The sequence below is a fragment of the Moschus berezovskii genome, chromosome 2 (assembly GCF_049115385.1).
Source record: "Moschus berezovskii isolate FMDL1 chromosome 2, NW_MosBer_1.0, whole genome shotgun sequence".
In the NCBI taxonomy this organism is placed as follows: Eukaryota; Metazoa; Chordata; class Mammalia; order Artiodactyla; family Moschidae; genus Moschus; species Moschus berezovskii.
The window spans coordinates 113,476,808-113,499,097 of NC_142461.1; the positions used below are offsets into that span (position 1 = coordinate 113,476,808).

General features: G+C 45.4%; 2 protein-coding genes across 2 annotated transcripts in view; both read left to right on the forward strand.

The window, feature by feature from the left end:
* The window catches only part of GORASP2 (golgi reassembly stacking protein 2), a 29,897-nt gene extending 16,126 nt beyond the window's left edge, over positions 1–13,771 (forward strand). Inside the window, exons 5-10 of the mRNA XM_055397528.2 lie at positions 1,453–1,583; positions 4,420–4,552; positions 6,313–6,436; positions 9,849–9,935; positions 10,955–11,065; positions 12,865–13,771. Coding sequence (XP_055253503.1) covers positions 1,453–1,583; positions 4,420–4,552; positions 6,313–6,436; positions 9,849–9,935; positions 10,955–11,065; positions 12,865–13,211 — 933 coding nt within the window. The 3' untranslated portion in view covers positions 13,212–13,771. The remainder of the gene's footprint in view (positions 1–1,452; positions 1,584–4,419; positions 4,553–6,312; positions 6,437–9,848; positions 9,936–10,954; positions 11,066–12,864) is intronic.
* Positions 13,772–19,146: 5,375 nt separating this feature from the next.
* Positions 19,147–22,290, forward strand: part of LOC148778589 (uncharacterized) — a 101,519-nt gene continuing 98,375 nt past the window's right edge. The window contains exon 1 of the mRNA XM_088830022.1: positions 19,147–20,525. The gene's annotated coding sequence lies outside the window, so the exon portion shown is untranslated. The remainder of the gene's footprint in view (positions 20,526–22,290) is intronic.

Sequence of the window (22,290 nt, forward strand, 5' to 3'; positions counted from 1 at the left end):
ATATTAGTTGGATCCTTTTCCTTGTCTGTTAGCTAGTGGAAATATGTATTACTCAATTACAAATGACAGGAAAAAAAGGTGCCCAGATAACCAGCTCTTAATAATAGGAAGAAAGCAAAATATGTTGCATTTGGATGTAAAAAACTTTTACTCAATTGCTGACTAGGTCTTACAGAACTGAACATGAGGCCTTGTGTTGTATAGGTAGGTATCAAAAATACTGATTTAAGAAATGCTTTTTATGCCTGGGGGCAGGGCCCAGGATGTGGGTTTTGTGTGTGTTTTGTTGTTGTTGTTCTTTTAGGTGTGTTTTTTGTTTGTTTGTTTTAGATATTAACTAGGTTTGATATCTACTATTTGAGACCTACTATTCAAAAGTTCAGTTCAGTCCAGTCTCTCAGTCGTGTCCGACTCTTTGCGACCCCATGAATCACAGCACGCCAGACCTCCCGGAGTTCACTCAAACTCATGTCCATCGAGTCGGTGATGCCATCCAGCCATCTCATTCTCTGTCGTCCCCTTCTCCTCCCGCCCCCAATCCTTCCCAGCATCAGAGTCTTTTCCAGTGAGTCAACTTGTCGCATGAGGTGGCCAAAGTATTGGAGTTTCAGCTTTAGCATCAGTCCTTCCAATGAACACCCAGGATTGATCTCCTTTAGAATGGACTGGTTGGATCTCCTTGCAGTCCAAGGGACTCTCAAGAGTCTTCTCCAACACCACAGTTCAAAAGCATCAATTCTTCAGCGATCAGCTTTCTTCACAGTCCAACTCTCACATCCATACATGACCACAGGATAAACCATAGCCTTGACTAGACAGACCTTTGTTGGCAAAGTAATATCTCTGCTTTTTAATATGCTATCTAGGTTGGTCATGACTTTCCTTCCAAGGAGTAAGCGTCTTTTAATTTCCTGGCTGCAATCAGCATCTGCAGTGATTTTGGAGCCCCCCAAAATAAAGTCTGACACTGTTTCCACTGTTTTCCCATCTATTTCCCATGAAGTGATGGGACCAGATGCCACGATCTTAGTTTTCTGAATGTTGAGCTTCAAGCCAACCTTCTCACTCTCCTCTTTCACTTTTCTCAAGAGGCTTTTTAATTCGTCTTCACTTTTTGCCATAAGGGTGGTGTCATCTGCATATCTGAGGTTATTGATATTTCTTCTGGCAATCTTGATTCCAGCCCAGCGTTCCTCATGATGTACTCTGCCTATAAGTTAACTAAGCAGGGTGACAATATACAACCTTGACGTACTCCTTTTCCTATTTGGAACCAGTCTGTTGTTCCATGTACAGTTCTGACTGTAGCTTCCTGACCTGCATACAGGTTCCTCAAGAGGCAGGCAGGTGGTCTGGTATTCCCATCTCTTTCAGGATTTTCCACAGTTTATTGTGATCCACACAGTCAAAGTTCAGTAACAAACACATTTTTCTCCTGTAACGCTTTTACAGTCTGAAGATCTGTTCAGCCTGATTGAAACCCATGAAGCAAAACCACTGAAGCTGTATGTGTATAATACAGACACTGATAACTGCCGAGAAGTGATTATTACGCCAAATTCTGCCTGGGGTGGGGAAGGCAGGTAAGGTCACTGTTTTTAGACTCAGTTACAACTGCTTAAATTTACTAGTCAGATATGTTGTAAGCATTGTTTTTATTTTGAAACCAGTTACTGGTTTATAGCAAAACTTCTTGAGAAAAGGAAAGAGCCAACCTAGAATGTTGAATCCAATAATTCATTTTTTTAAAGCACAATTTAGTGAACATGGTACACAAACTCTAGTCCCTTTTTTTTTTTAACTCATCTAAGCACAGACTTTTTTGTTTTGTTATTTTAGTAAAATAGTTTTCAGTTTTATTTTCCCAGTTCTCTCCTTAGCAGTGGGACAATGCAGTGCAACTGTCTCTAGCTCCTGGGGAAATTTCTTAGCACTTGGAGGAAACTGTTGGCTTTCAGAAATGAGCAGACCAATTTCGACCGAAATTTAGACAAAATTGCTACAATAAAAAGTAGTTTAGAAGAGGGTCAAGCCAAACAGAAAAGCAGACTTTATAAAATCAGTTTTCTGGGACATTTTTTCAAGTCAGTTTCCTAATTTCAAAAACTCAAAGCACAGCATTCCTACTTAATATTATATCTGTATGTCTTTTATTGTTTAAATTGTACAAATTTTTCATTATTTCGAAAGTTCTAAGAACCTTTTTAAATTTGAGGATTTGTTGAGCGTAAGCTAGACTTACGAGAAAGGCTAAGATTTGGAAACTTCTTCCAGTGTTTTGTAAAAGTTCTAGCACTTCCCAGGTAAAGAACGACCTTAGTTGATGCAAACAGAGAAGGCCTCTGTTTGCTCATAATACCCTAACCCACAAACCTGAGATTCTTCAGCTGAATGTATGCTGCCACCAGAATGCTGACTGACTGCAACTTAAGAAAATGGGACAGAGAATCTAGCCAGTCTGGGGCCCGTATTTGATCAAGTTATGGTGGTCCAATGTCCAGGTTTGTCAGAAAGGTGATCTTCTCAAGGTATTCAAAATTGATTTCATTCCAGAGGGATTGTATCATATAAACTAAATTTGCAAAAAAAAACTTCTGTATTCATTAGAATGGTGGATTTTCAGCTTGTAATAGAAAAATGCCTCCTCTCCAGTTAGAATTCTTAGATCCTATTACTGTCACCACCTTGCTTGGTGTGCATGAAATCATGGTCTAAGGAAGAGATTCTAGATGGAGTTCAACAACAAAGAACATTACTAGTTCGTTTATTTTTAATTATGCTGACTAAATACTGCTACATGCTTGTTTTGGCACCCTTCTTTCTCGACTAGCAATTTCTCTTTTTCTGTGGAAGACGTTTTTCCTTTTGACCTGGTTTTGTGCCGCTGATCAGCTGTTACTTTAGACAGGCCCATATACACCACCTTCCTGAGTCTGCCTCCATTTGGTGTATGTGTGCCTCTGGTTTTCTTTCCTTCCTCACAGGCTGACCATGCTGCATTCACTACAGCACAAAATTTTTCTTAGCTTCATTCTTGGGCTATCTTTAAATTTTTGGAGGGCCTCCCTCTTGCCTCAAGTGCCTTCTCTACCACCACTTAGTTCTTTTGATTAATAAGTAAATTTTAAATGCATTTTAAATGTTTTTAAATGCAGCTGGCTCTGAAAGGCTTTTATTGATCAATATATTTCATCTCTCTTTCTTCTAAATCAGTCTGAGACCCAGTTGAGTAAAAATTGCAGCTTGATGGTATAAAGGGAGGAAAAGTGAGGGAACAAGTAATTTTGTAATGTGAAGCACTGTTATGGAATCAGATTCAGATAAGAAACTGCTTTCTCTCTCAGCTTTTGGTGGTGGTGGTAGTAGCCATGGAAATAATAAATGCCATAATGGGATAGGCACAGAGGTATCTATCTGTACATGTCCTACTCAGAACAAGTACTTTGGAAAGTATAAGCAATTGTGATGGAAATATAAGTTGAAACCTGGTTGTGAAAAGTCTTAAATAGGGACTTAGAAAGGAAGAACTAATTGGCGGTTTCATCTGTATTCTACTGAAGGGATATAGCCATTTTGTTTTTTTCTGTCACTTCTAAAGTTTGCAGTCCTGAGCAAGAAGGGTGGATTGGCCTGGCTCTGGTCATGAGACACACCTAATTTGGCGCAGAATGGGCCCCCGGATTGACAGCGGTCCCACCAGCATTGCACACAGTGTCTGAGGAGAAGTTCTCCAAAGGGAAAAGGGAAACAAGAATGGGGGATGTCAGCAGACTGGAAAGAAGCATTGTGGTTCTATCTAGTTAGAAAAATGTCACTGGTGGCATTAGGATGATGAATTAGAAGGAATCTGGATTAATTTGGATTGATATGTGTTGGTTCTGAAGTAGACCTATGGGATGTGTGAATATCATCAGCATGCAAAAGTGCTTGGAGTTCTTGAGTAGAAAGACTATGTCATTCATTCAGCAAATAATCATTAAGTGTCTGCCATGTTCCAGGAGCCTTAAGGCAGTAAACATAACAAGGTATCTGCCCCCTTAACATTTTATTGGGGGAGACAGAAAATATACAGTGTGTTGGATAGAGATAAATGCTTGAAGGGAAATAAAGGAGAGTAAAGTTAGTGTCCATACATGACCACATGAAAAACCATAGCCTTGACTAGATGGACCTTCTTTGGCAAAGTAATGTCTCTGTCGCAGAGTCGGACACGACTGAGCACCTGAACTGAACTGAACTGAACTGAAAGTTAGTGTCTGTGGTAGAGGGAAGTGTGCTTTTCATAAAGGGTGGTCAGACGAGACCTCTGATAAGAGACAGCATTTAAAAGAATGGAGGTGTGTTTTTCTGTTTCAAAACCTCAAAGAAACATAAGCTGTGATTGATAAAAATAACTTTAAGAAAAAATTATTTTCGCAGCCTAGGGTGTGGCATTGGATATGGTTATTTGCATCGAATACCTACACGCCCATTTGAAGAAGGAAAGAAAATTTCTCTTCCAGGACAGATGACCGGTACACCAATTACTCCTCTTAAAGATGGGTTTACGGAGGTAAGGTAACTTTACTGCCTGATTATGTCATAACTTTCCACTCAGATGAGTTGATGTGTGTAGTAATAGCACTTCCTGAAATAGGACAGATGAGTTAAATACTGACGTGTAGGATTTGAAGTTCTTGTAGGATACCTAGATGGGTATCCTCTGATTCTAGATTTCAGAAAAGAGGGAAGGGCCAGAGATACAGATTTGGGAATCATAACATAGAGAAGGTAATTTACCCAATGGACATTGATTAAAAAAAACAAACAATGGGTTGGGCTTGGGTGGGTTAGAGGAACAAGCCTGGAATCTTGACCGGTCATAGTATTTAAATGGACAGGCAGAGACAGGAGATTTAGCAAAGGATGATCAGGAGAAGCCCAAAGTGGGAAAGCAGAGCATCAGGAAAGCGGGCACAGGCGGCTATGTGAGTAACTACAGAGAAGTCGGGTGAGAGGGGGAGTGAAAAAACATGAACTGGGCTGGAGCAGGGATGCAGATGCCAACTTACTGGTACAGGGTAAGGTGACGACAGATAGTGCTTACGATTTCAAGAAACTTAAAAGCAGGGAGAGCTAGGGGTATGGGAACAGTGACATGATCAACATGAGGCTATTTAAGGAGTACGAGAGGTATTTGTACAGGCTTAGGGACTTTTAGTACTTGGCCTGGAAAATCCGATGGATGGAGGAGCCTGGTAGGCTGCAGTCCATGGGGTCACTAAAGCGACTTCACTTTCACTTTTCACTTTCATGAATTGGAGAGGGAAATGGCAACCCACTCCAGTATTCTTGCCTGGAGAATCCCAGGGACAGGGGAGCCTGGTGGGCTGCCGTCTGTGGGGTCTCACAGAGTCGGGCACCACTGAAGTGACTTCGCAGCAGCAGCAGTAGCAGGGACTTTTAAAATGTTTCCTATGCAGGCCTTACAGGACAGTTAACTCTTGCCTGCATGACTAAATAAAAACCAAACAATCAGAAAGAAAATGCTGCAGTTGTAAAGAAAGGGCTGCCGTCATTTTATGGTTTATGGTTTGGCCATCCCTAATTCTGGAGGAAGTGAAGAGGAGCTGTGGGAATGTGTAACCTCTTCTCACCCCACCCATTGGCTCATGGCCAGAGCCAGGGTTGTTACGTATTCAGATTCCTACCATCATATATGCTGCCCCAGTCAGTGCTGTCTGCCCCTGTAAGGCTCTGTGGGCAGGCTAAGAAACCCAGACGGTGAAATGCAGCTGGAGAGAAGGGCCATAATACAGGTCATGTTGAAAAGTGCCGGAGGACACTGGAGCTGGAGGAAGATGGAGGATTCAGGGGTGAAATCTGAGAATCACCCATCCACCCATTTGTAGAGTTCATACAGATTCATTCATGAACATACCCCATGAACAGTGAAAATTAAAAACAAAAATCTGGCTGAGAAATCAGAGAAGAGGAAAGAAGTGGTGTTTTAAGGGTTGACTGTAATCATTTTTGGCTGGCTAGGAAGGAGAAGAAAGAATCTCCTGGTGTTGAAGTGGCTAGAACAGTGTGTGACGGGCTAGGCGCCATGTGTTAAGAGACCAGAAGTGACAGGATGGGGAGATGTCTACAGCGTGACACCCTTGGCACCTTTCAGAATTACGAAGGAGTATCTGAAAGCCAAAGTGCCAGGTGAAAACTTTTGACGGTTTGTGCATGATCGAAAAAGTATCTGTAGGACCAGTGAGAGCCAGTATGCATATTTTAAGTAAACTTGAGTAATTTTCCTTTTTTCTTTCTATTTTTTGGAAGGTCCAGCTGTCCTCAGTTAATCCCCCGTCTTTGTCACCACCAGGAACTACAGAAATCAAACAGAGTCTGTCTGGACTTTCTATTAGTTCAACTCCACCAGCTGTCAGTAATGTTCTCAGTACAGGTATGCAGAAAATAGATTTCTGTTTTCAGTCTGCTTTATCACATGCATTAAAACCTCCTCTCAGCCAGTTTTAGGCCTTGGACTTCCCTGTGTTCTACCTTTACATTCTGTTTAATTGCTCTATTTACTCAGCCGACTTTTGTGTATCCTCTAGGTGCTGTACCCTGGGAATACAGAAGCGAGCAGTTTACCGTTCCTCTCTCAGGGGCTCAGGCTTGCTCAGGGGACATGTGCCTGTCTCTTCTTTTTCTGTACTCCTTGTTCTACCTACTATATTCCATTTTTGCATGTTTTAGGTTTTTTCCAACAACTTTATTGAGATGTAACTCACATAGCATTTAGTTTACCCATTTCAAAGTGTACAATTTAGTGGGGTTTTGAGTATATTTGCAGAGTTTTGAAACCATCACCTCAGTTTAGAACATTTCATTACCCCAAAAGAAATCCTGACCCAGTCACTTTTTTTTGCCCAGTCCCCCAAGGCCTAGGCAATTCTAATCTACTTTCTCTTTCTAGTCTGAATATTTCATAAAATATGTGTGGTTGTCTGTGACCTTTCTCTGTGGCTTCTTTTACCTTGGATAGTGTTTTGTTTTCCAAGTTCATTGATGTCATAGCTTATGTTGATACTTTATCTTTTTATGTTTAAATAGTGTTCCATTGCATGGGTATGCCACATTTCGTTGATGGACATTTGGGTGGTTTCTACTTTTTGACTGTTATTGAATAATGCGGCTATGACCATTTGTGTCCAAGTTTTCGCATAGACATATGTTTTCATTTTTCTTGTTTATATACCCAGAAATTAGAATTGCTTGGTCACATGATACAGTTTTTAACTTGTTATGTTGACATAGTTTATTTTTCCGTTTCCTTTTTTTCTGTTCAGTCGCTCAGTCATGTCAGACTGAGCGACTGAACGGAACGGAAGGCAATGCAAGCCACTCCAGTACTCTTGCCTAGAAAATCCCATGGATGGAGGAGACTGATAGGCTGCAGTCCGTGGGGTTGCTAAGGGTCAGACACGACTGAGCGACTTCACTTTCACTTTCCTTTTTTAAAATATCTTCATCATACCAAGAGTATATTATATACTCAATCAGTGTTGAATAAGTGGATAAAATACTGCCATGGTTTCATTTTATTAGTATCCTTTTATTCTTGAGCTCTTTTTTTTAGTATTTGTACTCCAGATCTGCTCATATTCCACTTCATTCTGGAATGGACTTAAAATAACCCATCAAGATGCAGTTAAGGTCAACAGTATGGTCCCTAGAGTTTGTCCCCTAGGTTGAAATCCCAAATCTTTTCAGAGTCTTTGTTTTCCAAGATAAGTTTGAAATTTTTATTTTTTATAAAAAATTAAAAATTTGAAACATACTCAAAAATAGATGAATGTTAATAAATACAGATATTCATTTGTGTAAAGAGTAGTACAGCAGACCCCCCACCACCCAGCTTCACCAGTTATCAGTATGATGACATTCATCCCTACCCCCTGCTCTTTGCTGAGTTGTTTCCCAGCTTTATCAAGGTATAATTTTTGTACTATAAAATTTACTTACTGAAAGTATAGAATTCAATGATTTTTAGTAAATTTATGGAGTTGTGCAGTTATCACCACAGTCTAGTTTTAGAATATTTCCTAAATGAAATTAAATGTTAATGTCATCAGTATCAAGTCATAGATACATTTGGGAGAGATTTTAAAGTTTATTTCATCAAGTAATGTTTGAGTCCTTTTTGTGAGATTGAGTATTTTTACTTATATCCCATCAGATATAAGAAATGGTCCTTGACTTTATTCTTGAATAGACTTCCCAAGCCGGCAACCCAGTCTGTGCCTGATGGCTCTCACCTGGCTTTACAGTGAGAGTTTCAGTGCATATGAGAGCTCTTCTGGCTTTAGGAGATAGCTGATGTCTCTTCAAGTTGCAGTTTCTATTTTAAATCTTCCCTCATACATGACAGTTATACTTGTGTTGTCTTACAAGCGTTTTCTCTGGTCTTCTTGCACTGTAGAGAAATGGGTTATTGAATAGTAAAAGAGGTATCAATAAATTAGAAATTCCTAAAGGAGATTGAAAGGAATCAACATTTTCACTTTGAGTAAGTGAATTTAGCATTATGACATGAGAAACCACTTTTTGTTAGGTATTTATTTTTCAATCTTTGCTTTGATTATATTGCTGGAAAGTAGCCCAAACAGTAACTGTAGAAAATAAAAGTGTGTGTTTTTTAAAAAAGACAAAAAACAAAAACTTCACTGTGGATTTGAAAAATTTGGATTAAGTTTTCAGAAAAGACTATATCATTTTGAAATGGCATTAATCAATATGACCCCCTCATACTTCCTATCTCCCTTTCTTTTTCTGCACCTCATCAGAATGTAAATTTCCTGCGAGTAGTGATTTTTATTTTCTTTATTCTGTAAGTTCCTCAGTGCCTAGAACAATGTCTTGACATATTGCAGGTGCCCACCCTGCCCCCAAACTCGAAAGACTAAACATACCACCCAACCATCCAACACCTTTGAGAATCAAATAAAGCAAAGAACTCCTGATTTTTCATGCCTCCAGTTTCTGCAGAAAAGTAAATACGGGACTAAATAAATTTATAAAACTGTCTGAAAATAGTTGCTTCGTACTTTTAGGCACAGTTCATTCTGGCTTTAAGCAGATCTCTGTAAGACAAAATCAAAATCCATGTGCAGTATTTCTGTTGTTTGGATATCAGTGAAACTTCCCACTTGAGCAGCTGGTAAGCGTTAATATATAACCTTTATTAAGTGGTATCCTAAGAGTTACTTGAATGTAAAGAACATAAACTCCTCAAGCTAACATCAGTAAAAATGGAATGTACTAGACTTCAAAGGCATGTCACAGAACCAAGGTCAGAAGGAAATGGAAATTCAGGAAGGTCATTCTCCCCATCTCTGGAGATCCACATGCTCTTGTCTCTTTCAGGCCATCTACATCATTCTCTTTCACAGACCAGCATTCACTGTTTCATGGGACACATAGCCCCCAGCAGCCCTAGGGTTACATGACCTTTTAGGTCAGGAGCCCAATAAAGATTGACTGGAATCCTTGTGTCTCATTTCCAAAATTGCAAAACAGTTTTCCAATCCAGCCCTTCTCAGGGGTGAAACTCATACCTGGTGTTACTTAGCTGGGATGGGCTTACAGCGCCCCCCGCCCCCTTGGCCCATGCTCTACTAGCAGCCCTTGCAAAGGGCAGAGGGCAGAGCAGGTGGATGAGCTGTGGAGTGACACAGCTAGAGACCAGCTGACCGAAGTCTCACTGAGGGAAGACCTGACCGTGGCGGGAGGGAAGGGACTGAAGACTGTCCAAGATGGTCTGCTTGTTCTTTATCAACTGGAATGTGTCACAGGCTATGCTTTTATTTTAGGTGTGCCAACAGTACCATTATTGCCACCACAAGTGAACCAGTCCCTCACATCTGTGCCGCCAATGAACCCAGCTACTACATTACCAGGTCAGCCGCAGGAGACATATATGTAATAATAACAGCTTTACTGGTGCTTTACATCTTAGAAACAATGAGAAAAATTTATGCCTATGTGGTGACTTTTTACAGGTTTTATTCTCACTTTATCTCTGCTGTAACTTCATGATAAGTGAGAGCAACTGGCAGTGAGCTGCAGTCACCAGCCAGTCAGCTGCTGAGCCCTGGGCTCCTTAAACCTAGCCCACCATCCTCTCTGCCCCCAAGCAGCCTGAGGCCAGAATAAGGAGTGTGTAGATGTTCCATTCGTCAGCACTCCTTACTTAGGGCATTCTGGTCAGTGCTTAATGAATACGACAATTGTATCCTAGAGACAAGCACTCCTTGCTTGGGTCCTCAGTAACTCTGTTAGGTGAGATTTTTGTTTATTTCGCTTATTGTTCCAGTGAAGACCAAGTCCTTTTATCTGTCAGATAGGGATCAGATATTTCAGTGATCAAGTATAGTTGGCATTGTGAGAGCCTTTAATTGTATGGCTAAAGATTTTGTTACAGTCATACTAAACCATTAACCAAATGTGAGCACACACAGAATGATAAAACAAGTGTGATAAAATGTTAATATTTGAGAAATTTGAGTGAAATATACATGGGGATTCTTTATTAGCAACTGTGAATCTGAAATTAAAAGGGGAAAAGGAAGAAAAAAAAAGGCTGAGAGAGTGTAAACCTCAACCATCAAAGAAAATCAGTCCCATATTTGCTGAGATAAGTCGGCTTCTTCCTAAGACACCTTGGCCAGCATCACTCTTGCCCTTGGGCTCAGAGGTTTGCTTTAACCCTTGCTCACTAAGCCATCTAACCACTTAGGCACAGAAAGATGCTTCACTGGGGGGAGATTCTGTTGTTGTTGTTACTGTAGTTATGGTACGAAACTGCCACAGGGTAAGTGGACTTCTGGTATTTTCACTTCAAAGTGGGTGGTATTTTTTTCAATATGCAAGGGTTTATCTTCAGCGCTTTATCTTTTGTTCTCTGTCTTCTCTTCAGGTCTGATGCCTTTACCAGCCGGTCTCCCGAGCCTTCCTGTCCTCCCCAATCTCAACCTACCCACCCCGCCTGTCGTGCCGGGTGTCAGCTTACCAGAACTCGTGAACCCGGGTATGTTGCCCATCTTGCCATAGGACTCTGTCTAATAAAAAGTTTTATCCAGGAAAGGCAGTCCTCTATTTCAGTCTTTTTCTGGCAAGGGCAGATTGTTTTAACAAACTTCACCTGCTTCAGATATAAATTAATCTTTTCTATTTAAAAGGGTTGAAAAAGAAGGGGAGGAGAAATGTCTTTGTGATGTCCTCTGCCGGCTGCCTGCCCCTCCCTCCTCCTCCCTTCTGCAGCTGACAGCTCAAGCCCTGTAAAGGCCAGTTGTAGAAATAAAAAGCAGTGGTGTGGCCCCGCTGAGCTGAGTGGGACGGGAGGCGTGCAGTTCGCCCAGGGGCAGTCAATGAACTCCCTGTGATTCTGCCTGTATTTTGGGCAGCTGCCATCCAGGGACTGGCGGTACCCGTGTTTTGCGTGGCTCAGGCTTGCTGCGCTTGCTACTTGATAAATAGTCTTCATTTTTTAAATTGAAGGATAATTGCTTTATGGAAATATTCATTATTAATGTTTTTATAAAAACTGCAAGGTTTTAGCTACAAATAGTTAAGTTCACAGATATTCAAGTACTTACAGTCAGATTTTATGCACTGATGAAAATGAAGCAGCAGAGTGTCCCCACAAGTCTGCTCTTATGGTTAATGACTGCCCAGATTAGTTTTCGCTTTGAGATGGCCACACGTCAGGGTTGGCTTTGAGTTGCTGTTCTCGAGAATTTGGCCCTTCGGTGGCATCAGTGATGATCTTATTACACCGTGGTGTACATTGTCATGTCTCTGTTTAGATCACAGCAGCCCCTGTTGTAACACTTATCATCTGTATATATTCATTACCTGTCCTCATTAACCTGTTTTGCTTTTTGGCACAATGGGTTAAAAAACAAATGAAGTCAGTAAATTCAGGTTAATGTTTACTGTCTCAGCTTTCCCTTTGTCTTTTTTGGTGGGTACTCTTGTCTAGAAAATCCCATGGATGGAGGAGCCTGGTAGGCTGCAGTCCGTGGGGTCGCTAAGGGTCAGACACGACTGAGCGACTTTACTTTCACTTTTCACTTTAACACATTGGAGAAGGAAATGGCACCCCACTCCAGTGTTCTTGCCTGGAGAATCCCAGGGACGGGAGAGCCTGGTGGGCTTCCGTCTATGGGGTCACACAGAGTCGGACACGACTGAAGTGACTTAGCAGCAGCAGCAGCAGCAGCCCTGTATTCTTAGACTTTAGGCTTTGCCCTTTCCCCAGGTTGACAGACTGGGCCACAGGTTGCCGGAAACCTGTTTTACAAGCTGCCTTCCTTTTGTTTCTTGAAGATGTAATACTCTTTCCCTTCCTTCTGCGTTTTAAGGTTTTTACAGTAAATCTGCCAAGTATGCTATAAATAGTTATCAATCAGCGGGCTTGAAAAAAGGCTGAGTACTTCTGGCTTCAGGCCTGGCCCCGGTTCCTCTTGTCTGTCCAGAGTGCAGCAGAGAGTCAACCTGCAGCTTGCTTGAAGAACGGAGCTCTGCTCAGCACTCCATGTGTTGCCTTGCAGGCAGAGGGGCTCCTGTCCATCCTGGCTGGGAGAATCATGTCTTCCCTGAGCTGGGCTGAGTCACACGAGGGAACCTTTCCTCTGGCCAGCTGGGCCTGTGGTGAATATTTAACTCTGTCCCAGTCTCCAGTCAAGGATAATCAGAGGTGGTGATTTGTGCTGTCACTCCTCAGCCTCCATTTCCTTAGTGAAATGCAAATGGAAATGGTTGTGTGCCTGTGGCTGTCACTCTTCTGTGCTGGGAGGATGTGTGATCTCTGCCTTTTTGTCCTAGGTTTGCCACCTCTTCCTTCCCTGCCTCCCCGAAACTTACCAGGCCTCGCACCTCTCCCCATGCCATCTGAGTTCCTCCCGCCATTCCCTTTGGTTCCAGAGGTCTCTCCCGCAGCAGGCTCCGCAGAGCTGCTGTCCGCCGTCCCACCCGCCGGCAGCCCACCCTCCGACCCCATCCCGACCACTGCACGGGCAGACGCCACCTCCGCACTCACTGTGGACGTGACACCCCCCACTCCCAAGGCCGCGGCCACTGTGGAGGACAGAGTCAGCGACGCCGCCAACGCCAGTGAGAAGCCCAGCTCAGCGGTTACGGTCACAGATGCATTTGCCTCTGAGTCACCTTAGCTTGGGACCGGTCTTCAGGATTGGTGTGGTGTGCTTGTTTCACCACAGAAGCGTATCTGGAAATGCAAACTCTCTTTAATTTCATACTAGTTTGTACCGTTTCTGTAGGCATCCTGTAAATAATTCTAAGGGAAAACTCAGCAAGAGGATGTGGGCGTGTATTCTGCCAAGAGGGAGTGCGGCTCACCGGCCGGGGAGGGAAACATCAGGAAGTGCTTGTATTTTAAAACAACCAAAAAGAATTGTAAGGGTGGCTTGCTGCCAGGTTTCCACTGCCATTCTTGGGGGTGTAGCTCTTTGGGAAAGGTGGTGACGGGGTGTTCACTAGGCCCCCTGTCCTCCTGCTGCTCCTTCTGTAAGAAAATGTAATATTTTATGCCTAATACCCACTCGCAACATTTCTTGTATTTTGTAAATCATTTGCAAGAATGCAGACCACCTCACTAAGCAGTGAAACGAGAAGATAGTTTACTTTTGGTCTCTGTGAGTCACGTCTCTATTAAGGTTTACACGAAAATTCCAACAGATGTTATTAAAGTTAACACAGTGTGCACTAGTAATTGAACATCTTTTTATTCAGCCTATACACAGATCTTTGTTTTGAGCAAGTACTCAGACAACATTTTATAACTGCTGCTGTTGCTTTATACGTCCACTAAAAAATGCCATTTAAGAAGAAATAAAGGAGATGTTGCACAGTTTTAAACCAGAAGGTGGCACTTTGTAGCTACTTACAATATTATAGCTGTACTGGGAAGCATAGATACAGCAATAAATTACAGTACTTTTGCTTTTCTTCTTGTGGTACATTTAAATTACAGCTCCTAATTGCCATGGTGCATTCATTAATCTCTAGTGCATCACAATGCATTCATGTAATTCCATGTCTGACCTTTGCTTTCTCCTATATTTTCTAAGAGATGGTAAGTTATGTGGAATTGATTTATTGAATGAAATTAAATGCATATTATATCTCTGCTTCTTAAATAAGATGAAAGCGATTCATCGGTTATTGACCTGGCACTGGCATGAATGTTGCTATGGAGCAGCGAATAGAACAGGGCTTCTGAAACTCACCTGGAAACTAGAGTTATCAGTGACCACCAGTTTTTAGGATAGATCCATCTCCAGGGCCAGGTTTATATTTAAAGTAAATGACAAAAGAAGGCTCCAGCTCAGGTAAAGTTGAGCACGTCGTTATTTCTAAAAGATATTCATGTTTTTTAAAAATGAATGGGAAGCAAGTAAGTAATTTTTGAGCTTTAAGGACAAAATTTTTAACAGTAGTTTTTCCAGAGCAGTGATTCTGAACTCTTGTGAGGTCACAGTTCTCATCTGAGGATGACAGCAGCCCTGGACCATCTTCCCAGAACAGGGTCTATAAGCATATAAAAAACACTGAGCTTTGGGGGGTGGGGGTGATTCTCAGCATTCACCGGGAAGATGGGCACAGACTTGGCCCAGACAGGCTCGTCAGGTCTTCCTGAGATGGAAAACACTTATTTTAGATATTCTTGTCTTCCTTCAGCTGTGGTTTTTTAAACACAGCGTGTTCGATTTCAGGGGCCAGAAACACAGATGTGAAACAGAGTGTCGCTACCATGAGACCACTCACCGTGACCTTTTAGAGGGGATGGTGTCAGCGGTCAGTCCTCTGGGCCCTTGAGGAGAGCGCTGTACACACTGAGATGAGCCCTCAGTGAGGATGACAGTCGAATTATCTTTGAAGCCCCGGGTCACTCGGTGCGAATTCATGCCAGAGGTGTGAGGCAGTGATAGGGAGAACGGAGAATGCTGGTTTGAATAGGCTTGGTTATCAGAACAACTCTCAAAATACAGTGCTTAAGCAAAGTCTATTCTCTCTGCCATGGTTGGTTTTGTTGCTTTTTTTGTTGTTGTTCTTTGTTGCGGTGCGTGGTCTTTCTCTAGTTGCAGGGGGGTGAGTGGGGTGCTTCTCTCCGGTTGCGGCATGCAAGTGTCTCCTGTTGAGGCTCACAGGCTTAGCTGCCCTGTGGGATTTTAATTCCCCAACCAGGGATCGAATCCACGTCCCCTGCATTGGAAGGCAGACTTTTAACCATTGGACCACCAGGACCATTGCTTTCGCCCACGTTCAGAGTTGGAAATGGTCAGGCCGAGGCAGGACCGACCTTTGGTAACGTCAGAGACCGCAGCTCCTGTCCTGCAAGTGCTGCTTGGTGTGGTTTTCTTTTCCACGGTCATCTCATGGGCTCAGATGGCAGGCAGAACCCCTGCCATACCCTCCTCATTGTAGCCAGAAGAAAAGGGCCAGCCCCCTTCTTTGGGGGACAGTTCAGAGAGGTTTCCCGCAGCGCCGTGGCTTACATTCTTCAGGCTATTGTGGAGTAACATGGCTGAAAGAGAGGCTGAAACATGAAGGCTGTGCTGCAGGAACTGAGGGGGAAGCGGTGACTGGTAAGGCCCCAGCGCATCCCCCCACAGTGCCCGCGTTTGCTGAAGATTCGACGGAGGCACTCTGCCAGGGTGCTGGGCAGGAGCAGGAAGGTCCTGAGAGAGGATGTGACGTGAAGAACTGTGCAGGCAAAGGAGGGGCAGAGACCACTTGAGGCTAGAGGAGTGGTGGAGTAGAGCGCACGAGTGCCGGCTAGGGAGCTGGGGATTTGTCTAAAAACAGGAGTTGCTGGAGGATTTCCTTGAGAACAAGCTCATCTGCATTTGAGGAAGCCTGTCTAGTAGTGGAGGATGGAGGGGCAGCCAGCCCTGAAATGAGTGGACAGAGGAGACTCAGGAGGCAGCTGTCATCTGAAGGCCATGTTGGTAGCTGGCAGTAAGTCTGTGATGATGATGACTTTATCTTCTTTGTGTTCCTGTTTTATGCTTCAGTTCAGTCGCTCAGTCATGTCCGACTCTTTGCGACCCCATGAATCACAGCACGTCAGGCCTCCCTGTCCATCACCAACTCCCGGAGTTCACTCAAACTCATGTCCACAGAGTCAGTGATGCCATCCAGCCATCTCATCCTCTGTCATCCCCTTCTCCTCCTGCCCCCAATCCCTCCCAGCATCAGGGTCTTTGCCAATGAGTCAGCTCTTTGCATCAGGTGGCCAAAGTATTGGAGTTTCAACTTCAACATCAGTCCTTCCAATGAACATGCAGGACTGATCTCCTTTAGGATGGACTGGTTGGATCTCCTTGCAGGCCAAAGGAAATAAGGCAATAGAAAGTCCATTGACTACTGAGACATTTTCACCACTTAGCAAAGTGCACACGTTGGAGAAGGGGTCCTTTTATTGATGGTTCTGTTTGCAGTGGATCTTGGAAGAACAGTTTCTGGTCTTGCTAACCAGCGTGTTCCTTGATAAGCTCCGAGCATATGAGCCAGTAACTGCAAGAATGGGGAAATAACACCAAAGCCACAGGCCAGCAGAATGGTAGGTGAAACTGCTCCCCGGCTTGCAGCGCTCCGGGAGCTGGAGAAGGACAGAGAGATGTTCACGGGGATGGGGCCCGTGACAGAGGCACCCGCAGGCTGCAGGGCTGGGGACAGAGTTCTTAACTATTACGGAGCAGTTCAGGACTGACCAGTGTAGGAACAGCTGCCTCGTCGGGGAGTTACACACGCATGGTGCCCTCTGGCCAGTCTTCGCCAGTGCAAACAAAATGAGAGAACACACCATCCACTGGTGGTTGTGGGCCCGGGGACTTTGTGTTGTCAGAGTCAAGGTTGCACCATGTTTCCTGGCACTCCTGGATGGAAACAGGCCCCGGCTTGTGGGGTGAATACTGAAACAGGGAGCTGAGCCAACCCTGTGCCAAGCCCTCTGCAGGATAGTCTACCCAGGGAACAAGAGGTAGCAAACTGACTTCCCTCAGACACCTTTGAGCCACCCTGTACATTTTTAAATGTGAATTGCCAACGTTCCAAAACCAGAAAATTTCACATTAAGTCCATTTCTGGTTTCTCTTGCCCATTATCTGGCAACACTAGGTCCTCAGCCCCACAAGGAAGCAAGCCCCCTTGAGCCGACACCCACCAGTTTGCCACCTGGCCTGCTGGTTTCTGCTGCTTACCTGGTCCACAGGCATCTAAGGTTTCAATGTATCAAGTATTGTCCTGGTGGAGATGAGTGGGAAGCCTGGGCTTCAAAAAGCTGGAGGGTCCAGAACGTAAGGCATCCAGGATCAGAAAACAAGAATTTTCATGGACTTTATTATTTTCGATCCATGAGTCATGGTGAAATGGTTGCTAAGATTAACAATTTGAAGCAGTCACTTAAACTCTAAACCTTGGGGAGAAATAGGTCTCTGGACAGTAACCAAGATGATGACAGGGATTTGGGTTTCCCCAACCTCTTGCCTAGAAAATTCCATGGATGGAGCAGCCTGGTAGGCTGCAGTCCGTGGGGTCGCTAAGGGTCGGAAAAAACTGTGCGACTTCACTTTCACTTTTCACTTTCACACATTGAAGAAGGAAATGGCAACTCACTCCAGTGTTCTTGCCTGGAGAATCCCAGGGATGGGGGAGCCTGGTGGGCTTCCGTCTATGGGGTCACACAGAGTCGGACACGACTGAAGTGACTTAGCAGCAGCAGCAGCAACCTCTCCCGGAAGCCGAGTCTGGGACAAAAACCCTTTAGTTGAATTTACCTTGACAACCAAGTCTATTGAAATATGTCATCAGTTCTCTTTTTTAGGGACCAAGGAGTGTGTAATGAGAGGCCCTGCCTGAATTCCCAAGTGCTTCCTTGCCCTCCATGCTGTGGCCTCGAATCCTAGTGAGAGGGAAGCTGCTTAGAGTTGTCCAGCTCTGGCCAGTCTGGCCCGGTTTGAGGCTGGAACTAGTCATGTTCATCTGAGGTTGGGTGTGTGTGGGAAGCATCTTCAGGGAGCCACCTGCATTAGGGTGGCTCAGGTGAGGGAACTTCTCATTTCTTATGCACTTTCATATCAGCAGAGTGTTTAAAAATGCATTTGACAAAATCAACAGGGTTATTTTTCATGTAAACGAGAAATGGGACTTAAAGAGCCAGGACGGCCTAGCCTGGGGGAGGGGAAGGTGCTGGCCTTCTCCTGTGGCATTTAAAAGCTCCCTGATAAGAAGTCCCTAACACTGGCCCTAATGGCAAGCCACTCCAGTACTCTCGCCTAGAAAATCCCATGGATGGAGGAGCCTGGTAGGCTGCAGTCCGTGGGGTCGCTAAGGGTCGGACACGACTGAGCGACTTCACTTTCACTTTTCACTTTCACACATAGGAGAAGGAAATGGCAACCCACTCCAGTGTTCTTGCCTGGAGAATCCCAGGGACGGGGGAGCCTGGTGGGCTCCTGTCTATGGGGTCACACAGAGTCGGACACGACTGAAGTGACTTAGCAGCAGCAGCAGCAACACTGGCCCTAGATTAGAATTATCCGTGATGTCTGCTTTAATAGACCTGTACTTTGATGATCTGCAACATTGTTTTGTGTTTGTAAATCAGTTTGGCCAGAAATGTCCCTGTGTGGTTCAGACAGCTCTGCTAAGCACAGACATGATGGCGAGAGCTCACATTGTCTCTGGGGATCCCTTCTGGCATTTAGATCTCCAGAAATCCTGTGAGCTGTCAGTTACATGAAGTATTTGCAGTTCTAACATTGTGTAATTTGAGATCAGCAACTGAACAACCTGTGTGCTTTGGGGTGGTGGAGAACATAAATGTGAGGGCAAATTCCATGTGTCTTTAGTTGGGGAGCCGAAAAAAGAAACAGGTTCCTATTGCCTAAATTCAGGGGCTCAGAACTCAGTCTGATTTTAATAAAGCAAAACTTGGTCTCTGCAAAGTTTTTGTTTTTCTTTTCCTGGAATGACCTGAAATAAAAAGGGCATGTAGCTTCAGAGATAGTGAAATATATTTTTCCAAATTCAGATCTCTACTAGGCAAATGGTGTCACCTGAGGTGAAAACCCCACCAGCTGGGGGTCTTCTGGAGAGGACACATGAAGAGTAGCAGTGGACACAGAAGAGGCAGAAGAGAGAGAGAAGAGGGGCCCTGGGCAGGCACAGGTTCTGGGCTTGATCCCCTGGACTGGTGTTGCCAAATGTTACATGGAAGACATTTTTGTTTTCTAATTTTATTACCTATATATTTATTTTAACGTGTTGAAAAAATAGATCTGCTTCGTAGGATAAGGCTAAAGTAGCTTCCTTTATCAACTTTCTTGAGAAAAAGGAATCAACTTAAAGAGAAGTATTTAATTGACAGCAGGTGTCAAGCAGGGCAATTTTTTCTTCAATCCTCCCTGACCTCCCAGTAGGTGGTACTGATACCTCCATTTACCAAATAAGTAACCTCCAGTTCACACAGTGGAAGCTTCAGGATAGGAGCTGACTCCCTGTAGGTCTGTCTGCTCCCACGTCTCAGTTCTGTTACCACACACCGATTAGGAGCCGTAGAGCCCAACGCTGACTTTCGTCGGGCAACTTCTGTTGTCTCCAAGGCCACGCGGAGCCGCAGCCTGGCCGGCAGCGCGCGCCGCGGCCACCAGGTGGCGCCGCGAACCAGGGAAAGCCGCGCCCCGTCGGAGGCCGCGGGGTCTCCGGGCCAACCTCGCAGGGCCCTTGGGCGGGGCTGGGACGTCGCGGGAGCGGCCCCGAGGGTGGGGACGTGTTTTTTTTTCTTCGGAAAAGGGCTCGCTGGGACTTAGTCCCTTACTTTCCTTCCACCCCAGACAGGTTTAGCTGGGTGGGGATGCAGAAAAGCCTGGGTGCATTCACCAAAAGGAGTCCCTTTGCAACACAATTTTAAAGTAAATATGTCAGCCTGAGGCTTGTTAAGATAGAAATGAAAAGCCCTGCAGGTGACTGTGAACCCCTCATACTTACAAAAACATCAGAAGTCGAGATCCTGACTTGGGGGGGGGGGGCGGGTGTTGCTTCCATCATTCCGAGACACATCCTCCCTTACCCCCAACCCCAAGCTCCCCGCCATGAGGTTAGAGCCTGGCTCTCTGGTGGTGAGTGAGCCTCCCGCCGCCCAACAAGCCTCCGCTCATCCGCCCCACGGCTCTGCGAAGGCACACGTTCCTGCCTCACAGGCCCCGGGCACACCTCGTGGAGCAGCCGGGTTGGGCCCAGGTGGTCTGAATTCAAAGGCCTCCCCGTCCCCACGCTGCTGACAAGGAGCAATGAGATGCGCGTGCAAGGCCCGAGGAGCACGCACGGCTGGGAGCTCCGCTGCCGAGGCCTGAGCCGGCTTCCGGGGAGGCGCCGTCTGCGCCTCGGAGGAAGGAGAGAAGCCCCCGGGCCGAGTGGAAGCCTGCTGTCGTCAGAGGCAGCAGCATCGCAGTGACGTGAAGGTAGGTGGCACTCCGGGTGTTCGGGAGCCGCACGTCGCGCCGGACGGCTGGAATGGGAAGGGCGACGTCTGGAGTGGCGGCAGGTGCGGCTGGGGCTGCGGAAAGGGCCTGGGGAACCCAGGAGTTCAGACTACATTACTGGGGAGTCGATAAAAGCGGTTTTGTTTCTGCAAGGAAGTAAACAGTTTGCTTCTTAGAAAGATCGGAGGTTTAAAAATCTTACCTTTTAGCACGCTTTTTAAAAATGAAGTATACGGAACATAGGCTTCCACTGGGATGAACTGCTGGTTGCTGCCGTCCGAGCAGGAGAGAAAGGTGTGGGCGGCATCTCTGAGGAAAGGGGCCCCAGCTCCCCCAGAGCTGCACGGCCTGGGGGAAAACTAAGACTTCGTCTTATCCACAAAGAGAATCAAGCCCAGAGAAGTGCTGTGCTGCCCGGGCCTCCTGCCTCCCAGTCCACCGCATTCCCACTCCCAGCGCCTGCTCTCCGGCGGCTGGGGCGTCCCCTCACTGTCTCCTGGTTTGTGGAGGTCTGGGGGAAAGCCAGAAGCCCAGAAGGTGAGGCATTTTCAGTTTCTGCGGTCCCTCTCCAGGCAAGGCAACCCTTTACACCTGGGCGCAGAAGAGCAGTTCCCCACCAGTGCTTTCAGCCCTGCGCGCCAAAGAAACAAAATGCCAATATGCCTGTGGCTCGGTGAGGGGGGCGGGGGAGGCTCAGAGATCACCTCCCTCAGTTCCTCCTGTTACAGATAAAGCGTGAGATCCGGAGAGGTTAAATGATTCACCCCTGAGGGAGAGTCTCACAGTTGCAGAGGCGGTAGAAGGCTGGGCCTGGCACCCAGGTAGAAATAATCTTGTGTTGTCTTGGCCTGTAGTGGCTAAAGGCAAGGTTTCAGTTCCCTGCCAAAGACAGGTTGAGTCGTGGCAGTGAGAGCTGAATCCTAACCACTGGTCAGTGACAAGGTCCTAGCCCCTTGGCTTTGCAGAAAAGAATTCCTACAAAGAAAGTGTTTATTCAAAGGAAAGAGAGTACAGTGTGTGTGGATAGGCGCACAGGTGGACTCAGAGCTGCACCCTCCTGGTTGTTGGATTCACTTTTGCAGGGCATTTCTTCTGGGTTTCCTTTGGTCAGTCATCCTGGTTTGCCTGGTTCTGAGCCTGTACTTGGTATATCTCAGGATCCTCCCATGGGTGCCTGGGTGTGCATCTCAAGGCCTGTGGGGAGACTTCACACCATTCCCCTTCTGACCTCCAAGGAGCTTTCTAGTTGGGAAGGTTTTCTGGACTTCAAGAATGAAAAATATGTAGTTTCTTATCTGGGCAAGGCCCAACATCCTTTCTTGATTGTCATGCTACTGACATTTTGGAGTTTGTCCACAGATGAACTCCAGTTGCTTATTCTGGAGTGGGGGCGGGGGGCATCTGCCTCCTGCCTCAAAAATAGGAATCTTTCATTTGTTCTTTCAGCGGGGCCACAACCTGTGTGGTGAGGGGATGGAGTGGGTGGGGCAGCTCCCAGCCTTTTGAGGCAGCAGGGGAGCTGGGGCAGAGGAGGTAAATTCAAGGTCCCGTGCTCACACAGAGGGGATGCTCTTAGCTCACACCAGAACTAACAGTACCCTCATTTTTATCCAAATTTAAAATGCCAGTGATTTTGTCAACAGTGAGACAGTGTAGTCATCAGGACTCTTAGTTGAGATAAGAACCCAGTTAGAAGCAGCCTAGTCAGTCGGTGGCCATTTAACCCTGGGCTCCTGGAGGAGCT